Raw genomic sequence first — 27480 nt, forward strand, 5'->3', positions numbered from 1 at the left:
TAAAGGTTTTATGATCACTGGGAGACAGATGGGTAGATTATTGGGACTGAAATAGCATATGTGTTCGAAAATTATACTTTATTTTAGTGTGATAAAATTGGGTATTTATTTAAATTTTTTCCCTAATTTGGAATGCCCAATTCCCAAAGCGCTCTAAGTCCTCATGGTGGCATAGTGACTCTCCTCAATCCGGGTGGCGGAGGACAAATCTCAGCTGCCTCCGCATCTGATCAACATGACTTCATCATCTTATCACATGACTTGTTGAGCACGTTACAGCGGAGACTTAGTGCATGTGGCGGCCCACGCTATTCTCCGCAACATCCACGCACAACTCACCACATGCCCCACCAAGAGCGAGAACCACATTATAGCATCCACGAGAAGGTTACCCCATGTGACTCTACCCTCCCTAGCAACCGGGCCAATTTGGTTGCTTAGGAGACCTGGCTGGAGTCACTCAGCACGCCCTGGATTTGAACTCACGACTCCAGGTGTGGTAGACAGCGTCTTTACTCGCTGAGCTACCCAGCACCCCTAAAACCAGATATTTAATTTAAGGGCGTTACAGCACTTACCAGATTAAAGCGTTGTCAGCGTTACATCATCACTGCAGTGAAGTTGGATAAAAATGGGTAGGCCTATAACTTAACACAGATAAGGTGAGTAAAAAATTGTATTACACTAAAGTCATGTCAACACTTATAACGTTAACTTCTTGTGGTAATACTTTGAAACAGTGAGTAGTTTAACGTTTATTGACTGGCCCCATTCACTTCCATTATAAATGCCTATGCTAATCAACCCAGTGTAACAGCAATTTGTTTTGTTTTGTTTATTTTATTTTTTATCTTATTTAATTATACCACAAATGCTGTTGATTGGCATTAATACTACCACCAGAGGGGAGTAACATACAAGGTAAAAGGTATCAGCTATTTTTCATAAAAAGAATGCTTTAGATACTATATTATTTTTATAGCCTATATACAGGGTTGGGGGGGGGGGGGGGGGTAATGGAATACATGTAACGGGAATACATATTTAAATACCAAATATAAGTAATTGTATTCCACTACAGTTAAAATTTAAATAATTGGTAATTAGAATACAGTTACATTCAAAATGTATTTTGATTACCAAAGAGATTACTGCATTTTATTGGAATTTGTTTCATTTAATATTTACTCCTTTCAGATGGAAAACATTTCTACATATAAATGATGTGATCCAACATGCATTTGAACAGCGGTGAAACACTTTCTTATGATGTGTTACATTCATACGAGCAGACAGAGAAGTAAGTTTGGCGCAGAAGAAATAGAAATACACCTTGTGTAAATGGTCAGCTTTATGCTAAGCTAAAATGCTATTTCTAGCCATTTTACATGCACATGTTTACCAGGCACGAGCATATTTATTTATCAAGAAAATTCACATTAGATCATGATTTCTTTTTTCTACATGTATATATATATATATATATATATATATATATTCCAAACAGAACCAAATGCTTGAGGTAAAGAACAACAAATAGTATTTCCACTAAAAATGGGGAAAGGTCTAATGCTTTGTTGCTTTGTCTCTTTGTAAATAAAAGAGTTTAGCATAGGAATATCTCTTATTTAGGGTATACATGTGGTTTGAGCAATGGCTTGGGTATTGAATAAGTAAGTTTTTCTTTCCTGCAGCAACAAGTATCTCAAACTTTCTCTCTATTTTTCATGAAATCGAGATAAAAGGGATGTGAAACTCCCCCTTTGCTTCATTTAAAGTGAGGAGCACAATGTCAGCTGAATCAGGTCAAGAGACTTAGGTACTTGGGGAACAACCACACGCCAGAGGAAAGCTCTTCCAAAGAGTTCGTAGAGAGAAGTGCACCCGTTTGAATGAGATTCATTTCCCTTTTCCACTGCTAGAGGCACACGTGTACATCCAAGTTCAAGTGAAAATGTAGTGAATGTGCAATATTTGATTCTATGATATAAATCACATCCTCAAATACACAAAAAAGCCTAAAAAAGCCTATTTTAGACTATTTTTAAGATTTACGCATTTCAGCAATGTTTAACAAAAATACCCTAATAAAATGTAAAAAAAAAACCTGCATAAGCCAAAGCCCAGCCCACTTTTGCCTGTGTATATGTTTAGTGAAACCAGTCTGATTTACAACCATACCAACGTGACCTCATATTATTGTAATGTATGTAAAAGGGTGTGTAAAGTCACTAAAGGATTTCTCATTGTATATGAGCGGATGTTGGTTTAGTGATTTTACACCAAAGACTGTACGTACACAAGAACTTTCCCATGTAGATGAGGCAAGATCTATGTTGCCACGAAAAGAGTCAGTGAGATCTGTACCTGTTTTAAAGCTTATATTAATAAAAGACTCACTATAAACACAGAGATTCTTATAGGTCACAGTAATGTCAGTGTGAATACTCACAATTAAATTCATAATATAACCATTAAGTTGGGGCATTGGGGTGTCCCCAAACATGGCCTGGCCTCTTGATTTCCCTTGTGACCTCCCCAGATGTGTCTAGATTTAAGGGGGGAAATCTAGCATTATTTGTTTGCTGATGCCACTTGATTTGATATTTTGCAATCTAATGCAATGAAATTCATCAATTTAAACTGTGAATTAAGTGTCCTGGTAAGTTTCAAGGCCATTTTAAGTAGCCTATATCCGCATAAATCTATCATCGCTAAAAAGCAATACTGTCTTTGTAGCGCATGAGTAGTGTTTCTTCTGAAGAGTGAGTGAATCACAGGAAAACAGGCTTTCATATTTCAAAGCCACTCACAAGATTGTTTTGTTGAAACTATTACATCAGCATCTTTAATCCCAGGATGTAATGATAATGCAGTAAAATCAATTAATGCAACGTCACAACTGAATAACATTGATAAGTGCGACTAGACTCCTCCTTACCAGAAGGCCGCGTCCCATTAGAAAACGTCACAGCTTGTATAAATAAACAAGAGAAAGAGAAAACCTCTGAAAACATCTTTGAGTAAAACTATTTCAGGTGCGTGAAATCATGTCCGCAATGCAGAGGTAAGATTTATATATTTATATATCACTGATGATTAAATATAAATAGCATTATTATCCGACATTCAAACTGGATCTCAAAACAGTTTCATCTGTTTCGAAACGTCAAAAAACGTACCGGGACTGAACGCATGAGTCTCGAGACGCGAGACTTTAACTTGGGCCGACTTAAATATGCAACGCTTATGTCGCGAAAGGGGTGCTTGCGCTAAAGATCTAGACGCAGTCTGCACGCATTCATAGAGCAGACCGCAGATGTCTCGATATGGGTTTTAAACAGATGACACGGCGTCTAATAACGCGGCGCAATGGTCAAAGACGTCCGTCTAGCGCATGTTTACATAGAAAAAACAATTCGATAAAACTGCTCGGACGGATGCAAAATGCGTTCGGCGTGAACGGCCCCTTACGGTGTATGACAGACAAGACGCGACGCATCGGACAAAGACGTATATTGGTCTGACGCATGTGTACACTAGCATAACAAAACGATTAAAAAAAAATAAATAAAAAAATAAAAAATAATCTCTCTCTCAGAAAATTTTATAAATAAAAATAACTGGCTAATAACGGAATGCAAGAACGCGTTCTGTGTAAACGTCCCCCTTGTCAGCATTTATGACCAGCTGAGCTCATTAGAAAGACGGAAATTCCATATTATGCCCATAAAGGCTATAATGTTGTCTAGGTAGGGAGCATACTAGGATTTGAGACAACAGCCATTGTGTATAGGCTAAACAATTACTTTAATCTGACACTGCAACCATTAGCCTCCTTGTTAAGGCATCCGCCTCCCATGCCTTTGGAGACACTGGTTCGATACCCGCTTGGGGCGGGTTTAGTAGGACCGGTTACAGTGGTGCTGTGACCTGGATGGGAGTGAGGATTAGGGGGGGTGAGTGTAACGGTAGCAAGCTGGTACGTTGCTTTGCGGTGTGTACTGTAAGCCTCACTCCCCTGGCCTCAATAGGTGCAATAGCGACTGTAGCCTTTAGCCTCCTTGTTAGCGCGCACGCCTCCAATGACGCCGGTTCGATTCCCGCTCTGAGCGGGTTGAGTTGAACTGGTTACAGTGGTGGCGTGACTTGGATGAGAATGAGGTTTGGGGGGTGAGTGTAACAGTAGCAAGGTAGCTGTGCAGTGTGTAAACCTCACTCCCTGACCTCAAGATGTACACTAGCAAATGATGCTAAAAGATGTAGCCTTTAGCCTCCTCGTTAGCGCGCCCGCCGCCTTCCATGCTGGAGACGCCGAGAATCCTGTTCGGAGCGGGACAGTTACACATATAAAAACTGGGCCAGATGTTTTGTGTATTGTGACTATAGTTAAGGCTATATAAAACCATTATTATTAGAAGTCACAAAATATTATAGAAAATGCCAATTATCCATTACAACCCAAATGATTTACGCCTGTAGGCTACCTGCCCTTCATGAAGTCAGGCAAATCTCAAGTAAAGTGTTTGTGTGATGGTTTTATACATTCAGTAGACAGCTGTGTCTGACATATTTTGATGTCATAGAGGGAATCTCCATTTTTCTCCTTTTTTTTTTTTTTTTTTCAAGGGGCACAATCTGCAAACCTCAGTTTGGACCGTGGCTCATAGAGCAGGTGGAAAGTGGGCTGTATGAGGGATTGCACATGATCGCTGCATCCAGTGACACATTTCGGATCCCTTGGAAACACAATGCACGCAGAGACCTCGGGGACGAGGATATTAAAATATTTAAGGTAACTTCCTTATTGCATCACATCTCTGGAAATGTTTCACTTCTGCATGAATGAACCTGCGAAAGTTTGAGAATCAAAAAGGGATCCTAAATCCTCTGACTTCAACTAACAATCTTTTTTTTTTTAAAGTGACATGGCAACACTTTTTGGGAAGTCCATTGACCTCAGGGAAAATATTATTATCTTTTTTAATGTTATTTTTTAAGTTAGCGTATACAAGGTGTGACATTTAAAATAATAGTAGTAAATGTTTTGAAGAAAAACTTGAAAAGTTTGGGCCCTTATGTGTTGACAAATAGCAATTAATACATTTTCTTTCTATGGTATCTTTATGTTAATACCCTTTTAAAGGGATTGTTCACCAAAAAATTTATTTTCTCACCCTCATGCCATTCCAGATGTTAATGATTTTCTTCTGCTGAAAACAATTGAAGATTTTCAGAAGAATATCTTTGTTGGTCAATACAATGCAAGTGAATGGTAGCCAGAACTTTGAAGTTCCAAAAAGTACATAAAGGAAACAAAAGGAATCCATATGACTTCAAGGGAGACGACTCCCTGCCCAGTAGGTGGCGATATGCACGAAGAATGCAAATCGACAAAAACAAAATAATACGAATGTGGAAGTAAATGAGAACGTGTACATTTATAGTAAAAAATTACTTTAATATTAAACCTTTTCTTACATCTATCATATCACTTCTGAAGATATACATTTAACAACTGGAGTCTTAAGAGCCAGTTATACTTCATACGAAATGTAAAAAATGAATGGGCTTAACGTTATTTGGAACTAAATCTGGCCAAAAAGATGGCGTTTTTGCATTCCTTTCGGTGGTTCGTTACAGTTCGCCGGGGCGAACTTTTAGTAAAACTTCTAATCGGCTGCTAAACACCTTCTTACTCCCATTGGTCCACATCATCATCTACTACATTGTTTACTTTTTTCAGTCAATATTCAACCTGAGTTATTAGCGAACTGGTGCAAATGTACCTACATCAAATAGAGGCATTTTCCAAGACCATGTGATGTGATCTTTTTTTGTTTGTTTAATTAGTCTACAAAAGGAATCAACTATACTCAAATACTCTAAATTGTCCATTCACTGATGTGCCATCTGCCAAGAAATCTATTCACACCATTCTTTTGTCTGTATTATGAACATTAACACTTTTATATGCCCAAAGTTGCAATTGTATCAGTGTCATAATACATTTTAATTACAGAGTGTAATTGGCACATATTATGGCCTCGTATAGCATGCTAGTGCATTAGCGTCATACATTTACAATGTAAAAAAGTCAAATTAAACCTGATCTACTGTATATATGTATATTACTTTAAATCATCATTGAGTGGTCAAAATAGCTTTTTTTTTACTGATCCCACATGAATTCTACTTGTAGAATGAGGCATAAAGTCATTGATAACACATCTTAGGTTTTATGTACTGTGCCTTGAAAAAGCCCCTATCCAGATTTCTTATGTTTTGGTTTATATCTCATACTAAATTGTTAAAAAAATTCAAACGAAATCTAACATAAAACAAAGGCAATCTAAGTAAACACAAAATACAGTTTTTAAAATATAATGTTATTTATCGAAGCAGAAAAAGTTATCCAATACCAACTTGGCCTGTGTAAAAAATAATTTGCCCCTTTAGTTAATTAATCCCTAAATCTATGAAAGTACTTCATAATGGGGTTCAGCTGGACTAGACACACCCAGGCCCAATTACTGCCAGGCAGCCCCGTTCAGTCTAATCAACACCTAAATAGAACATTTTCAGCAGCATGAAGTTGGCTAAAAGGTCTCACCCAGTAGCACACTATGCCAAGGTCGAAAGAAATTCCAGAAATTATGAGGAAAAAGGTGATCGAAATACATCAGTCTGGGAAGGTTTTACAAAGCTATTTCAAAGGCTTTGAGACTCCATAGAACCACAGTGAGAGCCATTATCTCCAAATGGAGAGAACTTGGCACAGTTGTGAACCTTCCCCGAAGTGGCCGACCTTCCAAAATTCCTCCAAGAGCACAGCAAGGAAGTCACAAAAAATCCAAGGACAACATCCAAGGAACTACAGGCCTCTCTCGCATCAATAAAGGTCACTGTTCATGACTCCACTATCAGAAAGACACTGGCCAAAAATGCCATCCATGGAAGAGTGGCGAGGTGAAAACCACTGCTAAACCAGAAGAACATTAAGGGTTGTCTGAATTTTGCCAAAACACACCTTGATGATCCTTAAACCTTTTGGGAGAATGTTCTGGGGACTGATGAGACGAAAGTGGAACTGTTTGGAAGACAGGGGTCCCGTTACATCTGGTGTAAATCAAACACAGAATTCCACAAAAAGAACGTCATCTCTACAGTCAAGCATGGTGGTGGTAGTGTGACGGTGTGGCGATGCTTTGTTGCTCATCCTGACATGAACCTCCAGCATGACAATGCCACCAGCCATACTGCTCCTTCTGTGCGTGATTTCCTGCAAGACAGGAATGTCAGTGTTCTGCCATGGCCAGCGAAGAGCCCGTATCTCAACCCCATTGAGCATGTCTGGGGCCTGTTGGATCAGAGGTTGAGGGCTAGGGCCATTCCCCCAAGAAATGTACGGGAATTTGCAAGCGCCTTGGTGGAAGAGTGGGTTAAAATCTCACAGCAAGAACTGGCAAATCTGGAGCAGTCCATGAGGAGGAGATGCACTGCAGTACTGTTACTTTTGTTCAGTTTATGTCTTAGTTGTTGAATCTTTTTATGTTCATACAAATATTTATACATGTTAATTTTGCTGAAACTAAAAGCAATTGATTTTTCTTTTTCAAAAGCAATTTTTTTGCTGAGTTTATATAGTGTCGAATTTCAGCACTTCCAAAATCTGCGATTAATCATGATTAACTACAAATATTAACTACAAATATTATGCAATTTAATCTTGATTAAAAATTTGAATCGACTGACAGCACTACAAAATACACAAAAATAGAAGAAACCAACAAGGGGCATATGGTTTTTCATATCAATTTAGCATCCCCATATTTAAATGTACTTCTAAACGCCTTCCACAGCGTGTGGCGGGTGTCATTTCATGGCTGTTTAGAACAAATTTTTACCCCTGAGCGAAGAACAAAGAATACCTTCTCCGGAAGTATATCGGGCCTTAATGGATTAATTTTATGCTGCCTTTATATACTTTTGGACCTTCAAAGTTCTGGCCACCATTCACTTTCATTGTATGGACCAACATACAATGGATATTCTTCTAAAAATCTTCATTTGTGTTCTGCTGAATACAGAAAATCATACACATCTGGGATGGCATGAGGTAAATGAGAGAACTTTAAATTCTGGGTAAACTATCTCTTTAAGAGTTGATGTATTTGCTGTTGATGTAGGCTACTTGGCTCTGTTACTGCTGCTTGTTGCTTTATTTACACATTGATATCCAAAAGGTTGTAGGTTTAAATCCCATAAGGCATTAAAAACATCAGCCAGACTAATTATTAAATTAGTAGGACCCACTTTAAATTTCTTTAAATATTATGTACTTGTATGTTGTTGCATTGTACTAACCTAACCCTGCATTTAATTATATTTGAGGTACACACTAACCTTACCCTAATCCTAAACATAACCCTACCCCAATCCTTACCCTAAACCCTAACTTCTAACCCTAATCCTACTCCTAAATCTACCCGTACCTCAACCTCAACCTCAGTAGCAGTGAATGTGAATTTTGCAGAACAACATGCAGTTACACAATAAATGCATTGTATTGAATGTTTTTTAATGTTACTACATAGTAGGACCAGGATTGTAATGAATTATTGTATACAACATGGACACTGTATGTAAAATATTATCAAATAATATTTTGCCCTGTTACAGGAATGGGCTGTGGTTAGTGGAAAGATCAATGAACACCCTAATGACAAGGCGAAATGGAAAACAAATTTCCGCTGTGCGCTTCACAGTCTGAAAAACTTCCAGATTGTGCACGACAACTCAAGAGACCCAGATGATCCTCACAAAATCTATCGCATTATCCGCCCTCAGAGTGAGTTAAAGTGCTCAAAAAAACATGCACACTCACGCTTGAAACCAATAAGCTGCACTTGTGAAAATTGGATGATTAGGAAAATCTTAAGCAATGTTTTATTTTTTTCAGATCACCAAGAGACTCTGAGTGTAGAACCAATTCAACAGCAGCCCATATTCATTGATGAGATCTACAGTGCAAATAATTACATATCTCAAGAAATGGAGGTAATGCCCAAATGTATGATTCACTGTAGATACTGTATGTACACTATAAACAAGGAGGCTGTTAAAGAGGTTATTTGTTGAGAGAAGCACAATACTACTATTCTTGCAGTGTATAGTATGCTTAGTCTACTGTTTTACAGCAGTGTTTCCCATTAATTACCTACAATGTGGCGGTCTAATTTGTCCCACCACAGTTTCATAATGAACGGAAAATATTTTGACACATCTCATAATAGCATAATATATCTCTAATGTTGGGTTTTGCGCCCTTGCTTCGGCAAAGCATCTCTTACTCCCAGTCAGTCAGCCTCTGTGGGTGTGACATCACCATTCATATCTATACAACCAATGTGTTTATGATTTAATTACTTCTAGAGCACAAAATTGTTTACAAGAGCACAAAGTCCCATTTAGATCTAGCCTACTAATTTCACTCTTGGAAGTACACCAGATTGATGCATTTAACTTTAAAATGTACAACATTTTCCTACGGAGAACCATGCCCTTGGACCCCCCCTAGAGGGTCCAATGTCCACCCACCACCATCAAATTTTATAACAATATGTATAATGTATAGTATATATACGGATGACTTTGCAAAAATATGCAGTATAAAACAAAGCCTTCTGCATGAAAGACTGTATTCTTCTACAATGCAATACTCTCACCTTGACCTCCCATTTCCTCCAATGAACTGGAAGTAATAACAGCCACAGTCTCTTTCTTGACTCATTATTTGATCAGACTGCTAAAAGGTTAATTAAAACGGAATGCTAAATAATCATATCTATTACCAACAAGATAACTGGACGCCGCTCGCATGCAATGTAATGAGGTCATATGACAATGCATTTTCCTGCTCACTGAAATGTTTATCATTACATACTGTAATCTCTACAGTTTCCCTTGCTATTTATCAATAATAGTATGCAGTATACAGTGTATACTGTGCAGTATTATTCAGTAAGTAATAAGCTATTCCATTCCAAACATAGCAAGATTAATGATAATAATTTTTGGATTTAATGTGATCTGTATAGTTAAGATAGATCAGTTTTTTTTTGTAATGGCATATACTGTAGACAACATACAATATTAATTAATGCGTAAGAAATTATACATATTTTTATATGTGAATAAAATGTGCCATTTTCTTATGTCTGTAACAGCAGGACTTGCTCAACCAGATGGATACTATGGATCTAAATCAACAATCAGGTATAATATTTATTTTGCTAGCACAACATGGTGTTGCCAAGTGAGGTTGATTGCATTTCCAATAAATGGATCATTTTCTACTTCATAGAGACCCAACAATGGGATACCTACTCCCAACAAAACATACAGACCACTCCAACCAACTACTTTGACACACCCTACTCCAATTGCATGCAGAATAACACGCCTCCTCCAGTCCAGCAACCCTACACTACAGGTAACTCCACAAGCTCTGTTGACCCACTTCATAACTAATCGATCTGTGATGTATAGCCAGCTGGTCATTATTGCGAAATCAACAAAGACAGGGTGATCAGTACTCTGGCGCAAAGGGAAGGGGTCTTGTATTATCCTTAAAACCGGGATCTTCAGCCTTTTTCATGTGATGGATAAAGAGACCGAGCAGGGACCCCCAGATACCCCCAGGCCTATAACGAGCATATAGTACCATATTAATGTATTATATGCTGTGTTATGATGCTTCCATTGAAATTATCATTACTCTTGTACATTACATTGAACTTTCCCAGAGAATATTTAGCCCGAAGCACTTCTATTAAAATGAATGGGAGAATCTGGAACACCCAATATGGTGGGTATAAAAAGGGAAGTCCCGCCTTTCAGGTAAAATACCAATCACCTATTAGATAGAGATATCCCGTCACTCAGCTCAAGAACATGCATGCGCATATACTGGAGCAGCCTGACAATTATCGTTTTTTGAGTTATCTGAGCTTAAGAAGCACAATTAGTTTGAAGTATGTTATTCGCTTGTAATCTTGACCAACTGTTTTGGAGATTTCTGTCTTTCCTCATTTAAGTAGATAGGAGCTGTCCTTTTATATTGCTTGTTGACATAGTTGCAATGGAAGCATTCCCAAGATGGCCGCCAAGTGGACTGATATGGCTTAAAAGAGACTTTGACATTACTTGCAATTTAATTTACTTACAACACCAGTTAATTAAGGCGGGACATTGAAACATTTAGCTGAACATTATCTTCTTAATTTCAGCTTAGGTTGTAAAGTAAACATATGTTTTTTATTATTAATAATATTTTCTCAAAAATTACTCCCCTGCAGTATGACCAGCTACATGGCCACTTAGTTCCTAATAAAATAAATATTTTAACATTGGTATAGTTAATAAAATAAAACTATTTTGTTATCTTGCTTGAAGATTTGCTTAATTCTTCCTATATGAAAACTAACTCAAGTAGTTGTTTTCTATGGACTATCTTACATATTATGCTATAATGTATTTTAAGTTCTATCTCGCTTTTTGCTCTGTCGCTTTTTGGTATGTTTGTTCTTCTGAGCGACATTTTTATCTTCTTTCTTCCCTAAAAATCTCCACTTCACATCCACATTCTTCTTATTTGTACATATTGCAACCTACTGTGAAAGGAGGAGAATTTATAGTAAAAAATGGCTTGATCTGTTTCTCACCCACACCTATTATATCGCTCTGGAAGACATGCATTGAAAGGACCTAAAGAGCTGGAATATTCTTCTAAAAATCTTTGTTTGTGTTCTGCAGAGGAAAGAAAGTCATACACATCTGGGATGGCACTAGAGTGAGTAAATGATGAGAGAATTTGCATTTTTGGGTGAACTATCCCTTTAAAGGAACAGTTCTCCTCAAAAAGGAAAATTCTGTCATAATGTACTCATTCCACTAAAACCCATATGGCTTTCCTTCTTATGCAGAACACAAACAGATGTTTTTATCCCCTTTTCTCCCAATTTGAAATGCCCAACTCCCACTACTTAGTAGGTCCTCCTGTTGGCGCGGTTACTCGCCTCAATCCAGGTTGTGGAGGACAAGTCTCGGTTGCCTCCACTTCTGAGACCGTCAATCCATGCATCTTATCACCTGGCTCATTGTGCATGACGCTGCGGAGACTCACAGCATGTGGAGGCTCATGCTACTATCTACGCACGCCTTACCACATGCCCCATTGAGAGTGAGAACCACTAATCGCGACCACGAGGAGGTTACCCCGTGTGACTCTACTCCCCTTAGCAACTGGGCCAATTTGTTTGGTTAGGAGACCTGGCTGGAGTCACACAGCACAGCCTGGATTTGAACTCACAACTCCAGTGGTGGTAGTCTACCTTGAGCTACCCAGGCCCCCCCCCCCAAACAGAGATGTTTTAATGAATATTGCAGAGCATCTTCTCATCATCAGTGCATAATGCCTCGTTTGAAAGCTAATAAAAGTGTAATAAAAGTAATCCATGTAGCTTGTGCATCATATTCCAAGTCTTGTGAAGGCCTACAATAGGTTTTGGTGAGAAATTAAGTGAAATTTAAGTAATCTTTCTCTATGAACGCTATGAGAGAAGTTCACAGTGGCACACAAGAACTGAAACATAATGTTGTACAATGTGTTATATTTTCTTTAGTGCACGCAGAGAACCCCCCTTCCATCTATGACCTGGAGATCTCAATCAGCTACAGAAGAACGGAAGTTTTGAAAACCCGCCTGTGTTCATCACTGGTTCAGTTTTACTACCAGTGTGACCCATCTGAGCTAAGAGGCACACCCATTCGCTTCCCGAACACCGAGTGTCTAATTGACCTCAAACAAGTCCAATACACTAAACGCATTCTAGAAAGTATCCAGAGAGGTCTGCAACTGGAAATAAGCCAGTATGGCATATATGGCTTCCGTCAGGACAAGTGTAACGTGTTTGTCAGCACCAGCGATCCCAACAAGATCCAGAACCCAGAGCCCAAAAAACTGCATCAGAACTTCAGGGAGCAACTCCTGAGCTTTGAAAAGTACATAAAAGGTATGAACTATGCGATGTTTACTAAACAATCTCAACATGTACTTTAAAGGAACATTCCACATTAATTACTTGATAATAACTCAATGGATAGTATCTGTAGTAAAGTACCACAAAAGTTGTACATTTTGACTCCTCACTTAGTTTGTTATAAAATTCAATGTAGCAATGCATTTACAATGGAAGTTAATGGGGCAAGCAAACAACACAGCAAATAAGCATTTAAAATATGCTATTTATATTTGATAAAGGTCCATATTCTGATTAAGCCTATAAATGTAACTGCATAATCCGAATAAGCAAAGGTATGCACTTTTCCTGCTATTGTCTTCTGGAAATGCTCACTCTTGCCATTTATCTCACTAATTTTAGACAGTCCTTTTAATCAAGCCATTAAAGGAATATTCTGGGTTCAGCAAAAGTTCATCTCAATCAACAGCATTTGTGGCATAATGTTAATCACTACAAAAATTTATTTGGACTCGTCCCTCCTTTTTATTTAAAAAAAAAAAAAAGAAAAAATCTGTGGGTTATAGATGCACTTACAATGGAAGTCAATGGGGTTAAAATAGTCACAGTTTCAAAGGCATAGCCACAAGACATGAACAATATGTGTGTTAACATGATAAAAAATTGGCCCCCATTCACATTCATTGTAAGTGCCTCACTGTAACATTAGTTTTTGCTTTTTTTAAGAAAAGGAGGGAAGAGTAAAATTAATTTTTGTGGTTAGCAACATTCACAAATCCTGTCGATTGAGCTTAACTTGTATTGGACCTGGACTGTTCCTTAAATGTTCATTATTTTCTTTACAATAACAAAAGATCACATTGAATTGCAAAATGTAGGTCATGAGCCGCTTATACACTCACCTAAAGGATTATTAGGAACACCTGTTCAATTTCTCATTAATGCAATTATCTAATCAACCAATCAGTTGCTTCAATGCATTTAGGGGTGTGGTCCTGGTCAAGACAATCTCCTGAACTCCAAACTGAATGTCAGAATGGGAAAGAAAGGTGATTTAAGCAATTTTGAGCGTGGCATGGTTGTTTGTGCCAGACGGGCCGGTCTGAGTATTTCACAATCTGCTCAGTTACTGGGATTTTCATGCACAACCATTTCTAGGGTTTACAAAGAATGGTGTGAAAAGGGAAAAACATCCAGTATGCGGCGGTCCTGTGGGCGAAAATGCCTTGTTGATGCTAGAGGTCAGAGGAGAATGGGCCGACTGATTCAAGCTGATAGAAGAGCAACTTTGCCTGAAATAACCACTCGTTACAACCGAGGTATGCAGCAAAGCATTTGTGAAGCCACAACACGCACAACCTTGAGGCGGATGGGCTACAACAGCAGAAGACCCCACCGGGTACCACTCATCTCCACTACAAATAGGAAAAAGAGGCTACAATTTGCAAGAGCTCACCAAAATTGGACAGTTGAAGACTGGAAAAATGTTGCCTGGTCTGATGAGTCTCGATTTCTGTTGAGACATTCAGATGGTAGAGTCAGACTTTGGCATAAACAGAATGAGAACATGGATCCATCATGCCTTGTTACCACTGTGCAGGCTGGTGGTGGTGGTGTAATGGTGTGGGGGATGTTTTCTTGGCACACTTTAGGCTCCTTAGTGCCAATTGGGCATCGTTTAAATGCCACGGCCTACCTGAGCATTGTTTCTGACCATGTCCATCCCTTTATGGCCACCATGTACCCATCCTCTGATGGTTACTTCCAGCAGGATAATGCACCATGTCACAAAGCTCGAATCATTTCAAATTGGTTTCTTGAACATGACAATGAGTTCACTGTACTAAAATGGCCCCCACAGTCACCAGATCTCAACCCAATAGAGCATCTTTGGGATGTGATGGAACGGGAGCTTCGTGCCCTGGATGTGCATCCCACAAATCTCCATCAACTGCAAGATGCTATCCTATCAATATGGGCCAACATTTCTAAAGAATGCTTTCAACACCTTGTTGAATCAATGCCACGTAGAATTAAGGCAGTTCTGAAGGCGAAAGGGGGTCAAACACAGTATTAGTATGGTGTTCCTAATAATCCTTTAGGTGAGTGTAGATATTAGCTAGGGTGTAAAAAGTACTCCGAAATTATACTTGAGTGAAAGTATGGATACTGAGTGAAGAATTTACTCAATTAAAAGTCCTAGTATCTAGCCAAAAACATACTTGATCACATAGATTGTACTTTAATATTAAAAAAGTAAAACCTTTTTTCCTAGCTAGAATGAAATCAAGACAGAAGTTTGTATGAGAGATGATGTTATTAAATTCGATTGATTTATTAAGTGGACAGTCTCTGATTACTGTCATATTTCTCCCCCAGTGGCATTCACAACCTGGTCAACAATTTTTAACCCATTCACACATGTGATAAGTGCCATTTCAGCCTACGAGGAGCATTACTACAAACAACAATGCATAATGAGTCTGTAGTTTGCTTTGCTTTTGAAATTTTTTTTGATTTTCAATCTTTATCGGGTCGCAGTAATCAGTGTTGGGTAATCTGATTACAGAGTAATTAAAAACTGTAATCGAATTACTGTTAGCCAAAAAAGTAGTTCAACTTTTGACATTTAAAATTCTAGTCATTAAATTACTGACTTTCAATGAAGTTAATTATGTTTTAAGTACAGTACTTGGGTTACACATTTCTAAAATAGAATTCATGTAGAATTTAAAACATTGACGTACCTGTTTGTGATTCTTTGACCGCTGAAGGGTGTACACCTCCTGACATGTCACTGTAAGAGAGAAACTTGTATAATTTTCATGCAACAATGAACGAGAAGGAAATATAGACTTTATTTTGAATTTGTTCAGCAAAAAAACAAACTTTTCTGTGAAGTGTTTTAGAAAGTAACTCGATAGTAAAGTAGTAATGTGATTACTTTCTCGATGAAGTAATCTGCAGATTAATCCAATTACAATTTTGAGAAGTGTTCAGAAATGTGTAGCGGTTCAAGAGCCCGCGTGCAAAAAGAGACCATCAGAAACTGATGCGATCAATAAAAACGTGAGATTATTCTGCCCTCTAAGTCTGTGAACATCTAGTTTGCTCAGTTTTCAGAGGACGAGCTAAAACAGTGATGCTTTTTGCATGTTTATGAGATTGAGAGAAATGCCATATTTAAAGCGAACTTATGGATGTAAACATGTAAAGTGCAAGTAAATGTACTGACTGTGGCTTAATGTGCCGGGACGATTACATTAGGGCAGTGCATGTTTCCCAGCAGCCTCTAATTTGAATGTCAACATTTGTTTCAGATCTAAAGGATTTCAAAGAGAACAAACGTGGGTCTCCAGATTATACCATCTATCTGTGCTTTGGGGAGAAACTCCCTGATGGAAAGCCTTTGGAGAAAAAACTTATTGTTGTCAAAGTAAATAACACAAATATACAATATTTCAAAAGCTGATTAATTGTGTTGATTGTGTTCAAGTGCTGTAACTTGTCTGTTTTCCACTTTGGACAGGTTGTACCTCTGATATGCCGTGAACTTCACGAAAGAGCTCAAATGGAGGGAGCGTCTTCTCTTCTAAATGACAACGTTAGCTTACAAATCTCCCACAACAGCCTTTTTGAACTTATAAATTCTTTGGGTCTGCCTTCAATGGACTAAACTAACTAGTCATTTGACATTCCTTTTTTATCTTTAGACATAGAAACACATTCATATTGTTACTGATCTTTCCATTGGTAATTTACAAGGGGCATTCTTAGGTGATTTTCATAGGGGCTTGTTTGGTTTGCTATGGAATGTTATTTTAACTTTATGAAACTATATTGTTCAAATTATCATAAATGTAGTGTATTAACTACATTTTTCTGATGAGGGCTGAGACCTCATTTTCATATCCTGTCTTCTAGTGAAGAGTCTTTTACACTTTGCCCAAAGGGCTGCATTTTCAGTGCTTCTAGTCTATAGCCTCCTCTATGAATGAGATGTCTATTAAGTTTGGTGTCATATTATGACATTAAATGAACTTATTTTAAAACTAGTGGTTGACTGATAAGGTTTTTTTCTTATTGGCTGACACGATGTATGATACTCTTCAAAAACATGATCATATCACTCCAGTTCTAGCTTCTCTTCATTGGCTACCGGTCTTTTTTTAGAATTCAAGATTTTGCTGCTTGTTTTTAAAGCTCATAATTGACAAGCCCCATCTTATGTCTGACCTTATTTACTTGCATTCATCTCTTAAGTCTCTCGGGTCTGCCAATAAAGCTGTCCTTTATATCCCACGGTCACGTCTTAAATAAAAATTGGACAGACTTTGCAGTTGCTGCTCCACGCTTTTGGAATCAATTGCCACCTGACATTGAAAGAGAGATTGAAGGAGCACACAATCTAGACGTGACACTTTTTTCTCTCTTTGGCCTTCCCTGGCTGTTAACTTATTTTATTGTATTTTATAATTGTTTTTTGTACAGACCTTTGGTCAGTGTAAGCTGCATTTAAATGTGCTTTATAAATAAAATGTACTTTAGGTGGTATAAACAAAATCTGATCAGAGAAAAAAATATATATCACAATCACATGTTAAAGATTACACAATTATTTTCCATTTGACAGATTTGTTTTGAAATGTATAATCTTACAAATTGATTACGGAGTATCAGCACATCATACCACTTTAAAGAAAATATTCCAAATGAAATGTATGTTTTTATTAAATAAAGTATTTAATAAAATTATTTACAAACAGCAAAGTGGATCCTCCAATTCACATCAAACAATATGCATGTGACACATTTGATGCCATCAATTTCACATAAGACAAATTTCTCTTTCCGGTCAAAGAAAAAGCATTAATCTGGTGCACTACGTCACAGGAAAACAGGCGACGCATTTAGTACGCCTCACTGTGAGATGCACCCATAGTTAAACAAGTCAAATGATTTTCAAAAACATTACAATCCACATTAAAAAAAAATGTAAATGTCATAATTAGTGGAAAACCTTCTGAATTACACTTTTCAACCAACATTTTACCTTTATCTTTTTTTCATTAAATCATTAGTAAGGCATAAAAGGAAAAAAAATAGTCATACATTTAAGAAGCATCTCCATTTAAGGCAAACCATAAAAAGTCAACAAGGGGTTTGCTGTTCAGAGGAGGCCACAATAAATGTCTCTGCCCATTTTGATGGTTCATTTTTATTTTTAGGTATTCATATATGTGTCTGAATTCAAAGATTCCAAGAACAGAAAACAATGTCAAGAATCTGGAATACGAGTTGGCAAACACATTCAGTTGACCGAATTGAGGAAATCTGCTATACACTTCAGTACAGCTTAAATATACATGTTCATGTTCTTCATGTGAACAGAAAGGTACATTACAGTTGTTCAAGTGTTATGGGACAACTATTTATTTTACATAACCTTATCAAATTAAGCCATTAGAGGAGAGTTAGGGCTACAGCATATTTTCTTGTTTTCTCAAGCTAGTAAATTAAAATATTTCCAAGAACTCAAGTACACTGCATTGATTCTGAAGACAAGAACTCCTCATGATAGTTTTAACATGAAATCTCGATTCAAATGAATATTTTTTTCTGTGATATCACCATGTCACATATGTTTTTATGATTGATTCATGTACAACCCTGCTGTTGTACAACAGTGCACTGACACACTACAGATTTTTCTCAAATCAATGCGCATATTATCATATAACATTACATTCTCTCATTATTCATTGAAAATAATCATAATAAAAAAAATGTCTTACAACTTTAATGTCAATATTCATTATGTTCTCCAGGTGGACCATTCTAGGTGAAACTTAACAATCTCTGGATTCAAGACAAAGATGCATATCACAAAATCTAAAACAGCACCGGTAACTGCTTATTTAAAGGATTTTAAGGAATGTTCCAGGTTCAACAGAAATTACATTTTTTGTTTGTTCATACAAATTTTAATTAAGTCCAAATTATTTTCGGAGTTAAGAGTTAAACATGCATTGAAACCAGAACAATCCTTCAAAACCCACACATTCAAAAGAAGTGTTATTACAGCTGTTGCGTTATAGCGAGGAAACGGCCTGTCTGGCAACTCGCACGATTTGTTGGATCGAAGTTTAAAATATCAGAACTCAACATCCAAATGAAGACTGGTTTTTTAACAATGGCAAATGTATAGATTTTCACCAGAACCTCTATTTGAGACACACACAGATAATTTCTTTACAACTGATCTTCACAATCAAAAGAAAACATACACAATCAAAAGACAGGTTAATTTGAAAACTGATAACAAGACTTTAGAGCCCTTAGTTTCCCTTTTCGATGTAGAAATATACATTTTAAAAACAAATCTAAAGCTATCCAGTTCATTGCTAAATATGTTGTCTGAATAGTGTGTGACCCTTGGCCTCACTCTGAAGTTTGGACGTCTTTCGGGCCATCTGTAGGTTGGCTTTGCCCCGTTTCCTCTTTCCTGTGTTTCCTTGCATGTTTATACTTATCCACGTAGGCTTTGACCAGGTTAGCTACCTTCACTGGGTTGATCTCACCACTCTTGCTATGACACACCTTGTAAACACAGAAAACAAGACAAGTGTTTATAGTCATGTAGCAACATAACTATTGTTCATCGTTAAACAAAACAGTACCCGAATATCAAATTATATACAAAGGTTAAAGAGGCATTGCGGAAACCTACTAACAGGTGTCTGGGTTTTCACATGCATATGAAGAAGTGGTTATAAAAAGCAACAATGACCACATTTACCTACACACTAATATTCCTTTAATAACCCTTTAAGCTCAGATGGGCCAGAACATAACATATCACATAAAACTACTTAAAGAGGAGGTGATTATCTTTAAAATGAGCCCACACACAGCTTAATCAGATGCATAGGTCATTAGATAATCCACACGAAACACAATGTGCACATAATGTGCTATCTGGCTAAAAACACATTAGCCTTCCTGGATCAGATGACTTAATTAGCAATAATGTAGTATTTACTGCGCTGGTACAGCGTCATGGAATGCTAAACCAATCGTATTAGGATTCAGATCGCTGCAACCAGACATTGTCATCCAAATATGGGCACAGAGGATCATTCACTCTAATTACATATGGCCACCAGGAGATGGCGCCAAGTACATGACACAGACTCAATGATGGCTCAAATGACACAGAATGGAACTGAATGAGATCTTGTTCCTCAAGCCTGCATACTTTTGAGAGACAGAATACTTAAGTTGTTGTTGTATTTGCATGTGTAATAAGTTCTTATGTCTAATTACTATGTTTTTGTTTGTTTGGAGACGTTTTTGGACACTACAAGAATTTTTTTTGTAATGCTATAACTTTTGATTACTTTGTCGTTTCAACACAAAATTGATACTCGTGTACAGGTGACATGATTGAGCACAAAACAATAGCAGTTTTTTGATGCTACCTTATTTCCACCCACCAAGATATTTCATGTCAAATCAGAAAAATACGTGAAAAAGTTCACAGTGGTTTCTTAGGCCTAGTCTCAGAATTTATAATAATCTATGTAATTAAAAAATTTGAGAAGTTTTCAAAAAAATTATACCGAACACTTATTTTATTATTATTTAGTTTTTGTCAAGTTATAAGCCTTTAATTCTGGGTATGCCACTGAAACAGGAAATCTAAAAACACCTTCAGAGCTTAAAGGGTTAATCAGAATAAGGCAATATTTGGTTTGGTAATACGCCATGTAAACACCTTAAACCAATTGGCCAATTCCTTTTAAGCTAATTTTCTAGCTTTTTATTTCCACTACTGCCTGTATTAATTAGAATTTTGTGGATTGTAAACACCTTAATCGGAATATCCACCATATCTGCTTCATTTGTATATGTGCACGTCTAAGCAAAGGTCATTCTGGGTAATACACAATTTGAGTGAAGAGGAGACTTTTACAAACAGTCTTGGTCTATATTTGTATTATCATTACCTATATTTTGCAATTCATCACTTCTGTGAGTTTTTATTAAGGACATGAATGAGAATTAACGAGTTGATCAATTATCGTCCAAGATATCTTAAAATGCAGCATATTTCCAGTATTTCCAGAAAAAGAATAGTCTTGTTTTATTCAGAATATGCTGATTAGACGTATACAGAAATATTCCAATAGCTGTAAAGTTTATAAAGAAAAATATTAGTAAAACAGAAATAATACAAAATAGATATATTACATGCTCCAAAAATATGTTTCTTCAATAGCTTGAGTGTCTTATTTCCAATTTCAAGAAACCATAATATTGGCTTAATCTGGTTATGGCAATCAGGTTTACATGACACATATATAACTGGAATATGACCAAATTATGATTAATATCAGAGAAGTCTTCTGCATGTAAACAGTCAATAGAAGGACTCTCAGATGTTACAAACTCACCTTCTGAACAGCCTTACGCAAGATCTCCTTGTACTCTTCCTTAGTAATATCTCTTTTCTGGTAGTAGGGCTTTATGGCCAGTTTGACCTCTTCTATTGCTCGCTCTTGCATGTGAAGTTTCTTCATGTACTACAGAAAGGCAAAAATGATCAATGATAAGTTAATGACTTTAAAACAGTGTCAAAAATACTTTTTTTGTAATATTGTGATTCATCTCTGAGCTGGTTGGTTTGGTTAATGGCTTGGAATGCTTACATTTGCAATTTTTTTTTTTAAATGCCTATGGAGATAATGAAACTTTCAAAATACTTTTAGAACTCAGCTAAAAAAAAGGTGGTCACTGTTGAGCTCTTTACTGAAAACAATATCTTTATACACAATTTACAATCATTTTAATCAAACTACATAATGATGACACTTAACACCATAGATATTACGGTTTCATTTCCATTAATACATGGTTTTCTGTAAAGCTGCTTTGAAATGTGAAAAAAAAAACGCTATACAAACAAAAATGACTTGACTAGACTAGACAACCCATTGAGGTCACAAAGCCAATGCAATGTAACCAAATATGAATCACTGATATAAAAACAAATTGCACAATAGAACATGTTTTCAAACCACTGCTTAACAGATTCAAGGAATTTGCTCTCAATTTTGAGCATATTGTGCATATATCTCTTTGGCTCACCTTTTCTTTCTGATTGGGGTCCTGTACAACTTCTTCCTTGTGTGATTTTGGTCTGCTAGAGTCTTGAGATGGAGGGCTTGAGACAGTTGCTGAGAGTTTTGATTCAGCCTGAGTTGAAGCTTGATCCTTTAATATGAAATAGAGGTATTACTGGTATTATTGCAATTAAAAAGGATAGTTAACCCAAAAATGACAATTCTGTCACCATTCAGACTCAGCATTCACCTTCAATGCATCATATTGCATTTTTACATTTTACATGACATTAGATGATGGCTTTAATATGTCTGTTAAGCTTCGCATTAATCAATGCAAACTGTTGTGGACATACACATGCAGACATATTGTAAAAATCTAGAGAAACTGTTTGTCAGGGAAACACCTTGTGAAATTGAGATACAATTTCCCAGCGCAACGTTTACATTCGTTTCTTCTGAAGTGAGACCTTATCTGCCTGCTTTCTGTTTCAGTCACATGGCTACAGTAAGAATTGCATAAGCATTGTTTTCATGTCCTTGAATAACCAGATTTGAAAAAGGTGCAAGAAAATGGTGAGTTAACGACACCCACTGATTACATCAAGCAACTACACAATATGCGCATGCAATGGCCTTTTTGCAAGATCAAATAAATGTATGGATAACAGTGGAGCAATTGAGGTTTGACATTCTCAGATTCCTTTATTTAGTCGATGCAACAGTTGGAGTTGCAAAAGAAAACATATCAAAACTTTTGAAACACTTGAATGAACTGTTTCTCATGATCTTAAAATCTTTTGATCTGAAGGTGTATGCTAAATGTTTGAAATTATTTTTGTAGACAAAAATAAAATTGTGCCAACATATTTAATTATAAATCTAAAATATATATATATATAAAAAAAGTTTTGAAATTGATGACTTGGACCAAATAATAAAGAAAAGCAGCCAATAAGTGCCCAACATAGATGGGAACTCCTTCAATACAGTTTAAAAAGCATCCCATGGTAATACCTCGAAGTTGGTTGAGAAAATGTCAAGAGTACATTTATGCAAAATATAGGCAAAGGGTGACTACTTTGAAGATGCTAAACTATTTGAAGATGCTAAACTACAACACAGTTTTGATTTATTTTGTATTTTGTTTATTCAAAACATAATTCCTATAGTTTCATTTATGTTATTCCATAGTTTTGATGACTTAAGTATTATTCAAACACTTTTGACCATTAGTGTATGTAAACTGCAGGAGATTCTTGAATAAATACCCAGGTAGAAAGAGTCTGTACCTGACTGAAGGTATGTGGGTTGGTGGTAGATCTTCGTGACCCCTCCTTTTTGAGTTTCAATTTAAAGAGCGCAAGTTCTATAAGAGGAAAAACATTAAAACTATTTTAAAATGTATACATTTCCTGGCATCTTTTAAACGCAGTTCAAAATGTTGTCCTGTGCTGAGTCAAGAAATGTAGCCTGTTCACTAATTTCTATCATGTAGGAAGGCAGGGGAAGAATCATTTTTATTCAAGAAGAAAGCCATACCTGATCAGTAATATTCATTAGGAAAGTGCTACCTGCTTGGTCAGAGAAACTGTAACGAAAGCCCTAAAATTAACCATAACCAACCATGAGTCTTCGCGAGTCTTCCCCCTGCCATCCTACATTTCAGAAAACAGCAGCCTGTTCACACCAATTCTGATGTGACAAAAGGTGACACAAAGTATCAAAGTATAAAATATTCATACACAATTTTGCACAACAAAACTTTTTGCCTCAAGCCTATATGGCATTGAGCTTTATACAACAATCAAAAATTTTCATTGAAAATGTAATTGTGTCATTTGAAAATCTTGCATGTTTCTAATGCTTGAAATTGGGATGGTGTGAACAGGATGCAAAAACATTTTGCGGGAAGTGTGAAATAGTTACTCACTGCTTAATTTTTCAGTCTGGGGCTCCTCTGGTTCCTGCAAATTCCAAGTAACTCGCTTTCCTTGTAACTTAGACTTAGCACCAACTACGACTGTTTCCGTTGTTTTATCCCCCGATGGAGCCTCTTCGACTGCAGGCTTGGGGTCAACAACATCTGTTGAGTCGGCCACGGAGCTCTCACTCATTTCCTTTTTTATGAAGTCCAAGTTGTCGATAAGGTAATCAACACTGATATCTTCATCTGAGGAATAATCATGTTCTTTTTTATTTGGGCCTGGCAATTGGACAGGTGCCATCTCCATCTCCTCCATCTCCTGAGTTATACCAGGTGACTGGTATAACTCAGCAGTTACCATTTTAGAGTTCTCAGACTCTACATCAGGTTTATTCAAATTGATGACAAGAGGGTTGTCACTGCAGCATGGCAAATCATCTTCATCAGGCCATATTTGTTCAATTTTTATCTTTTTTGGTTCAACAACTATTTCCTTTGCTTTAATTTCCTCATCCTGAAAGCAAACTTGGCTCTGTTCTAAACCAGCACAGTCCAACTCCTTTTCATTCTGTTCAGGTGATTCATTGAAGATATCTAAAGAAATCGTTTCCTTCTTCATGTCTTTAACACCATCTAATTCGCCACATAAGTTGAAGCAGAGTTCCTCTTTTTTTATATCTTTCAACTCCTTGACTGCACCCACAGGCCATGGATCCTCTTGTTTAATCTCTTTGGGCTTAAATGTGTAAGGCTCATTTGATATGTCAAGAGAATTAACTTCCTTGCTTTCTTTAAGTGTTCTGGTCAGATCGCAATGGCTTGATGACTCAAGAACATGAGTTGTGATCTCAATTGACTGCATCTCTTGTTTAACCAATGGCAATGAAACAGTCTCGGCTTCATGTCTTCCATCTTTTTCTGTTTTCAAAGGGGTTGATGTCTTGTTTGCACTTAGAGCAGGCTCATTTAATTCAGCAGACGTAAGCTCGGCAGTCTTACGGGAGGTTTTTTCCGTACGCAGAGAGCTCTCCAATCGAGCCTCTCTCCTTTGTCTGTCTCTAGATGTTGACCGTGATCTTGACTTCTGCCTCTTTGATCTCATCTCACCTTGATCCTTCGATACCTTCCTCCTTTCTCTGGATCTGGATCTAGAAAATGAGCGAGAAGGAGAACGCCTTTTTTCTTTCGATCTCTTCCTTTGTCTTTCTCTCCCTCTGTTGTCATTCTTTTCACCACCTGTTCTTTTCCCACTTGTCTTCCTCTCTCTACTACTCGAACTAGAGGAGCACCTCTCTCTCGAGCGTGGATGTCTCCGCTCCTTCAATCTTGAATGAGTGTGCTGTCTCTCTTCTGAACGGGATCCCTGCCGGTCCCTGGACCTTGAGCGAGACCTCTTCTTATCTTTCGATCTTGATTGTTTCTTTTTGTGCAAGTCTTTAGGTGGAGGACTTTGGGAATTGGATGGTGAACGCTTCCTAGGCTTAGATTGGGACTGATGAGGTCTTTCCTCTTTCACCTTTGTCCTGTCAGTAGTATTAAAATAACCACTGGAAGAGGGTAGCTCTTTACTTACCCCGTTACCTTTGGAAGCTTGTTGTAGATACGCAAAAGACTCCACGAGAGACTTTGATTGGGGCCTGACAGGTGGAGGTCCAGCCTCAGGTTCAGACTTCACCTCCATCTTAATGTTCTTATCATTGCATGACAAGCTTGATCCGGAGGTTTCCTGAGTTTTCTGAGACAGGCTTTCAGGAGTTCCACCATGTTCAATTTCTATCCTTGCTTCGCTTCTACTAGAACCCACAGCCAGATTTGAGGGTATCTGAAGTGGGACTGCATCTGAATTATGCTCTTTCTGTGGGCACAATTTGTCCCACAATGAGTCTGGTTCTGTTTTAACTTCTGCAGACATTTCAGATCCTCTCTCTGTATCTGATAAATCTACATCCATAGGCTCGGATTTTATATCATGGCAGGCATCCTCATTAGCTTCAACTTGCACTCTTGAGTCAGTATTTTGTGTGCTAAGATCAGGACCCTCATTTTCTGGTTCATTATCAGAGGAATCAGATCCTGTAGGGTTAAAGGGGTCATAGACCTCACTCTTGACCTCTTTAGCTTGAGGTTTTAAAGACAACAGCAACCGTTTACTCTTATTATTCCTCTTTATGAATTCCTCATCCTTCGCAGGCATTGTCCCTCCTGATGCAGGAAGTCGCCGAGCATGCCACGGGTTTCCACTAGAGCTTATGCGAAAACTGACAGAAGAGGAAGATGGTTGTGAGTGTGAAGAAGCTCCAAAGGATGATGTAGTAGAAGTGAAAGAGCTCGAAAATGTGGAGGAAACACCAGTTCTTTCTGGTCTTTGCCTCTGAGCATCCATTGCTCTGCTTTGTTGACTCGTACTTGTCCCTTGCTGGTCAACGGTATGTTGCCTCCCTGAATTGCCTGCTAAACTGGTCACGGAAGACTCAGGCAAACTACTGCTACTGTTTACACTGGAGGTACACTCCCTTTTAATTTTTGGTATTCTTGGCAATACAGAAACATCCACCCATACAGGCTTGGGAGGGGGCTTTTTGATGGGTGGCTGTCTGGCAGTACTGCCCTTGTCTTGATGGTGGGAGTCAGAAGGGCTGTTTGACATCCTTGAGATAGGTTGACCTCTAATCTCATTGGTGTTCAAGTGACCATTTACAGGTCTTGGTGGATTTAAGGCAATTGGTCTATGAGGAGCCCCCGGATACAACTGGGGATGTCCCATGGGAGATGGATGAGAGCAGGGAAGAGGTGAAGAGTGTATAGGTGGACAAGGAGATGTGGGATTCTGTAGTGTGGGACAGGAACCAGAGGAACTATGTGCTGATGGGGACCTCCTCAAGGGGCTGGAAGAAGGTTCAGCCTGTCCAGTGGGATGGATAAGACTTGTTTCTGAGTTTGGGGTGATTTCTGTTTCCCCTGAGCCTGAACCTTCAGAGATACTGCTCCTTGGCAAGGAAAGGCACACTGCAATTCCAAGGAATGAACAAACAATTGATTATATTTGTGTTTTTTTGTAACAACAAAAATAAACAAACAAGTGTCACATCATTGCATTAATACCTATTAAAACATTACTTTTCATGAAAAGAGAAATGCATTGAATTTTGTCTTTGTCTTGCAGACCAGTGGCACTATGCTTGGCTTGCAGGTTTTCAAAACATTTGCTTTTTTTTTTTTACTTGCCATGTTTGTGTCCCCGCATACAGTAGAAGTCAGAAATGTACTACTTAGGTTGAAGTCATTAAAACAAATTTTTTTAGCCACTCCACAGATTTCATATTAGCAAACTATAGCTTTGGCAAGTCGTGTAGGACATCTACTTTGTGCATGACATGAGTAATTA

At 37.6% G+C, this 27480-nt stretch overlaps 2 protein-coding genes across 2 annotated transcripts in view; one reads left to right on the top strand and one right to left on the bottom strand.

The window, feature by feature from the left end:
• Nucleotides 1-2977: 2977 nt before the first annotated feature.
• On the top strand, nt 2978-17754 carry irf7 (interferon regulatory factor 7). The gene is made up of 9 exons (XM_052119698.1): nt 2978-3067; nt 4630-4795; nt 8683-8851; nt 8963-9060; nt 10230-10278; nt 10367-10495; nt 12687-13076; nt 16364-16479; nt 16573-17754. The coding sequence occupies exons 1-9, from the start codon at nt 3051-3053 to the stop codon at nt 16717-16719; spliced, it is 1281 nt and encodes a 426-aa protein (XP_051975658.1). The 5' UTR covers nt 2978-3050; the 3' UTR covers nt 16720-17754.
• phrf1 (PHD and ring finger domains 1) overlaps nt 17751-27480 on the bottom strand; it is a 43284-nt gene continuing 33554 nt past the window's right edge. Inside the window, exons 14-18 of the mRNA XM_052119697.1 lie at nt 24102-27101; nt 23461-23537; nt 22194-22319; nt 21500-21628; nt 17751-19643 (exon numbers count right to left, since the gene is read on the bottom strand). Coding sequence (XP_051975657.1) covers nt 19485-19643; nt 21500-21628; nt 22194-22319; nt 23461-23537; nt 24102-27101 — 3491 coding nt within the window. The 3' untranslated portion in view covers nt 17751-19484. The remainder of the gene's footprint in view (nt 19644-21499; nt 21629-22193; nt 22320-23460; nt 23538-24101; nt 27102-27480) is intronic.

This window comes from Xyrauchen texanus, chromosome 46, assembly GCF_025860055.1.
Source record: "Xyrauchen texanus isolate HMW12.3.18 chromosome 46, RBS_HiC_50CHRs, whole genome shotgun sequence".
NCBI classification, from domain to species: Eukaryota; Metazoa; Chordata; class Actinopteri; order Cypriniformes; family Catostomidae; genus Xyrauchen; species Xyrauchen texanus.

What these genes read in the sequence shown, in the direction of transcription:
- irf7 (XM_052119698.1), top strand. An exon ending in AGGATATTAAAATATTTAAG is followed by an intron (nt 4,796 to 8,682) that starts GTAACTTCCTTA and finishes GCCCTGTTACAG; the next exon opens with GAATGGGCTGTGGTTAGTGG. An exon ending in ACATATCTCAAGAAATGGAG is followed by an intron (nt 9,061 to 10,229) that starts GTAATGCCCAAA and finishes TGTCTGTAACAG; the next exon opens with CAGGACTTGCTCAACCAGAT.